We start from the raw sequence: 1833 nt of genomic DNA, 5'->3' as shown, positions 1-1833 counted from the left end.
CATAGTATTTCAGGTGAGGTAATTTTTTTCACAAATCAGCGAAAAAGAATCTGGCCCATATTTGCATGCTAGCGAATTTGACTTCAACCTTTGGATCATTACCTCAAGTGGAAAATTTGCATCCTTGCCAACTATAAATAGAAACACAAACGGTTCGGTTTGGAAATGAGTAGCTCTTTCAAAGAAATAAAACCATCTTCATGAAAGTATGTGGGATGCTACCCCTTAGCAGATGGTTCTGGATTAAGATCGGCATTACAATAAAGCAGAGAAATGTCCATATACGTATATATATGAGACTGTATCCAACAGCAGCAGGTTGTGGTTAACCCTGGAATCGCAAAGAAACACGGTGAAGGTAACGATCAGAAATGGATGCTGTGCTGAGACAGTTTGATTACAAATTTGCGACTGAGACACGACGTTAGACATTTGGATTTTTTTCCTGCGGAAATGTTAGCCGGACTGGATAAAATCTTTCTTACGCTGTCAACAGCAGAATTCATCATTGGAATGTCGGGGAATGTGTTCGTTGGACTGGTGAACTGCTCTGAATGGATCAAGAACCAAAAAATCTCTTTTGTTGACTTCATCCTCACCTGCTTGGCTCTCTCCCGAATCACTCAGCTGCTGGTGTCATTGTGGCAATCATTTGTAATGACACTATCTCCGCCTTTCTATTCCACTTGGAAATCAGCAAAACTTATTACTTTGCTTTGGAGAATAACTAATCACTGGACTACCTGGTTTACCACCTGCCTGAGCATTTTCTACCTCCTTAAAATAGCTCACTTCTCCCACTCTTTCTTCCTCTGGCTGAAGTGGAGAACGAACAGAGTGGTTCTTGCCATTCTTGTCCTTTCTTTGCCCTTTCTGCTGTTTGACTTCCTGGTGCTAGAATCATTGAATGATCTCTTCTTAAACGTCTATGTGATGGATGAAAGTAATCTGACATTACATATAAATGACAGTAAAAGCCTTTATATTAAAACCCTGATTCTTCTTAGTTTTTCCTATACCATTCCTATTGTTCTGTCCCTGACCTCACTGGTCCTATTGTTTCTGTCCTTGGTAAGACACATCAGAAATTTGCAGCTCAACATCATGGGCTCCAGGGACCCCAGCACACAGGCCCATAAGGGGGCCATTAAAATGGTTATGTCTTTCCTCCTCCTCTTCACAGTTCATTTTTTTTCCATCCAATTGACAAACTGGATGCTTTTGATGTTTTGGAACAACAAGTTCACAAAGTTTATCATGTTGGCCATATATGTCTTTCCTTCAGGCCACTCATTAATTTTGATTCTGGGAAACAGCAAACTGAGACAGACAGCCTTGAAGGTACTGCGACATCTTAAAAGCACCTTGAAAAGAGAAAAAACAGTTTCGTCTTTACAGATAGACGTTCCAGGGTCTTTCTAAAGATAAAGACTTAATGAGGAGTCTTTGAGGATCAATTTCACTTCTCTTTTTTTTTCCCCCTACAGGGTTCCTTTAAGTATTGTCAAACATTAATGAAATTTTCCCTAGAAAAAGTTACTTTTGATGATAATTGACCCATGGTCAGCCAATATAATTTTTAAAGTATTCAGTTTTGTTTAACACAGTGGTTACCAATATTTAAAAATCGCAAATAGTCTTTCAAAGAGAATCTAAATTATTTAATTTTATATGCAAAAGATTTATGTAATTGTAATTCATATTACATGTCAGAAGCATGTCGTGTTTTAGAAATCAAGATAAATTACTATTCACTAGGTAGACGATCTATAAAATGGTGATAGAAAAGTTAATTGAGCAACTAAAGTCAGAGATAGGAAAAACATGACCTCA

The 1833-nt window shown here is 37.9% G+C and overlaps 1 protein-coding gene across 1 annotated transcript; it reads left to right on the top strand.

The window, feature by feature from the left end:
- The first annotated feature begins 453 nt into the window (after positions 1–453).
- Positions 454–1422, top strand: LOC123590858 (taste receptor type 2 member 42-like). Its single transcript, XM_045464441.1, has one exon. The coding sequence runs from the start codon at positions 454–456 to the stop codon at positions 1420–1422; it is 969 nt and encodes a 322-aa protein (XP_045320397.1).
- Positions 1423–1833: the final 411 nt, after the last annotated feature.

The sequence above is a fragment of the Leopardus geoffroyi genome, chromosome B4 (assembly GCF_018350155.1).
Source record: "Leopardus geoffroyi isolate Oge1 chromosome B4, O.geoffroyi_Oge1_pat1.0, whole genome shotgun sequence".
NCBI classification, from domain to species: Eukaryota; Metazoa; Chordata; class Mammalia; order Carnivora; family Felidae; genus Leopardus; species Leopardus geoffroyi.
Note: the sequence above shows the minus strand (reverse complement) of the source record. Positions and strands in the feature narration are given on the sequence as shown.

Excerpts from the sequence above, each read along its gene's own strand:
- LOC123590858 (XM_045464441.1), top strand. The coding sequence starts at position 454 with ATGTTAGCCGGACTGGATAAAATCTTTCTTACGCTGTCAACAGCAGAA.